A 2,639-nucleotide genomic window follows, 5' to 3' on the forward strand; every position below is an offset into this window, starting at 1 on the left:
GCCGCTCCGCGGCATGTGGGATCTTCCCGGACCGGGGCACGAACCCGTGTCCCCTGCATCGGCAGGCGGACTCTCAACCACTGAGCCACCAGGGAAGCCCGATCCCACAATTCTTAAGGCCCTGCTTCTAGACTGTTCCTTCTCACCTTCCATCTCCTGTAGGTAGTTCCCATGATCCTCTTCTCTTTCTACCCTCCTTCCTCATTGGTCTCCTCCATTCCCATGGCTCTCTGGGAATCCTTCTCTGAGGATTCCTCCCAAGTTACTCCAGAAGCTTCTTGCAGAAATGATGACCCTCTGCCATCTGCAAGGTCTACCATCAGAAGGGTCTTTCTTCTTCTGTCTTCCTAATTTATTCTAGAATTGTGCCGATTTTTATTTTTTATATTTATTTTATTTTTTATTTTATTTATTCATTTATTTGGCTACATCGGGTCTTAGTTGCGGCATGCAGGATCTTTCCTTGCGGTACACAGGCTCTTTGTTGCAGCATGGGGGCTTCTCTCTAGTTGTGGAGTGTGGGTTTTCTCTCTCCAGTTGTGGCGCATGGCGCACAGGCGCCAGAGTGTGTGGGCTCCGTAGTTTGCGGCACGCGGGCTCTCTTCTTGAAGCGCGCGAGCTCAGTAGTTGTGGCACGTGGGCTTAGTTGCCCCGCGGCATGTGGGATCTTAGTTCCCCGACCAGGGATCGAACCTGCGTCCCCTGCGTTGCAAGGCAGATTCTTTACCACTGGACCACCAGGGAAGACCCTGTGCTGATTTTTAAAACAGCCTTTAAAAGTCACTCCCTAGAATTGTTCTTAGATAATCTTTGAACTTCTTTTTCTCTATTTTTAATAACTTGCTGTATTGGCAGGTGCTATTCAAGTCGGTGGAAGAACCGTTTCTTCAAATTCCTTCTCACCAGAGGCGTTCGTGCTCCCTGTGGATGTAGAAAAGGTGACCACAGCTTCTTTTTTCTTCTTAAAACCACCGAGAGTGTTAATCCCTTAGAATGTGCTGTTCTGATCTCAGTCTGGAAGCTTCACTGGATGAGGCATGGCAAATAAGTTTCATTTCAGCATTTGGTTGGTAGTGTGGGCCCTCAGCTGGGAAGTTTTCCATGATTGATGAATGATGTCTCCCACTGAGGCACCACCAGTCTAGGGTTGCATATCACAAGAAATTCAACTTGGGTCATCTTTTGGTTGCAGTGGGCTAAATCTTCTGTCTCTGGAAGATATGGGCTGTACTTGATGTAATGACCAATGATAACGCAGTTAAATAAACGTTTATATGTCTACGCATTAACTCCACTTAAATACAACTTCTTGATTTTTCAATCTAATACACCCTCAGTGGGAAAAAAAAAAGTTGATTATGCTTGTGAGAATTTTAACTGATCATCTTTTCCTCTGCAGGAAAATGCTCACTTTTACATTGCAGATATGATTATATCAGTCATGGAGAATGTGAAGTGTAGTATTCTGAGTCAAGAGCACACAGAGACCCGGAGGACAGGAGAGGCCAGCGGGTCGCTCGGGAACAAGCCGGCGGACTCGGAAGGGATGTTTTATAGCCACATAAAGCAGGAATCTGGCTCTTCCACTTCGTCCCACAGTGGCTCGGAAGGCAAGTCTTTTCTGCGGTTTTTGTGGCTTCTCGTTACTTCTCTTCGTGCAGTTGTTTCATTCTCCTTTTCCTGCGGCCAGACTTCTACCCTCCCCCTAGCATCTGGTTTCAGCTCGGCAGTCCCCCTGATGGCTCAGTCAGGGTCTCACAGCTCAACCTAGCCTTGCAGGACCCCAAGTCCACATCCCCAGGGAAGAGCACCTGGCTGGGCCTGCTTTGACTGGGTGTCCACAACTGGTCAGCCAGCGGTGGCCAGGGGAGCCGGGGAATGGGATAGGGACCATTGTTGCCCTTGAGGCCACCCGTGGGGAGAAAAGAAGGGATTCATATTCCTGTACACGGGGCTCTACCTGTGACTCTTCTTCCTCATGCTGATGGTCCGTCCTGTTTCTACAAGGGAAAAAAATCAGTCCTGACTTAACAGTAATACAACATCCTGCCACCTGTGCCCCAGTCCCACCTTTTACCTGGACCACCACAGCAGCCTTCTGGCCAGTCGTTCTGTAACAGCTGCATCTAGGTCCTCCCTGTATGTTTGCCGCCTTTGATTTTCTCTCTTTACTCTCAGCCTCTTTCCCCTCGTTGATCCTACACGCGTCTGTTCTCCTAGGACACAGCTTCTCATCCTCTAAAATGGCCTGCTGAGTTTGTTCCACATTTTACCCTGGGATTTCAGCCTTTGGGGCCCACCTTCTCCCCGCCTCTCCAACAGGCATCTCCTGCCATTTGCTTCCCTGTGCTGTACCATGGGCTCCAGTTTTACTAGCCTGTTCTACTCGCTGGCAGACATTTTTCATAAGCTGCTGCCTCCCTCCCTTTGCTTCCCTGGGCTCCCCTGGCTTGCCGGTTCCCCAGGAACAGCCCACTAGTTCCCTCCTCCTTCCCATTCTTTTTTTTTTTTTTTTTTTTTTTTTTGTGGTATGCGGGCCTCCCTCTGCTGTGGCCTCTCCCGTTGCGGAGCACAGGCTCCGGACGCGCAGGCTCAGCGGCCATGGCTCACGGGCCCAGCCGCTCCGTGGCGTGTGGGAT

The 2,639-nt window shown here is 50.0% G+C and overlaps 1 protein-coding gene across 1 annotated transcript in view; it reads left to right on the forward strand.

The window, feature by feature from the left end:
* Positions 1 to 2,639, forward strand: part of RUBCNL (rubicon like autophagy enhancer) — a 35,151-nt gene that overhangs the window by 8,827 nt on the left and 23,685 nt on the right. The window contains exons 3-4 of the mRNA XM_007102511.4: positions 856 to 938; positions 1,400 to 1,610. Of these exons, the coding sequence (XP_007102573.2) occupies positions 856 to 938; positions 1,400 to 1,610 (294 nt within the window). The remainder of the gene's footprint in view (positions 1 to 855; positions 939 to 1,399; positions 1,611 to 2,639) is intronic.

Source organism: Physeter macrocephalus, chromosome 13 (genome assembly GCF_002837175.3).
Source record: "Physeter macrocephalus isolate SW-GA chromosome 13, ASM283717v5, whole genome shotgun sequence".
Classification (NCBI taxonomy): Eukaryota; Metazoa; Chordata; class Mammalia; order Artiodactyla; family Physeteridae; genus Physeter; species Physeter macrocephalus.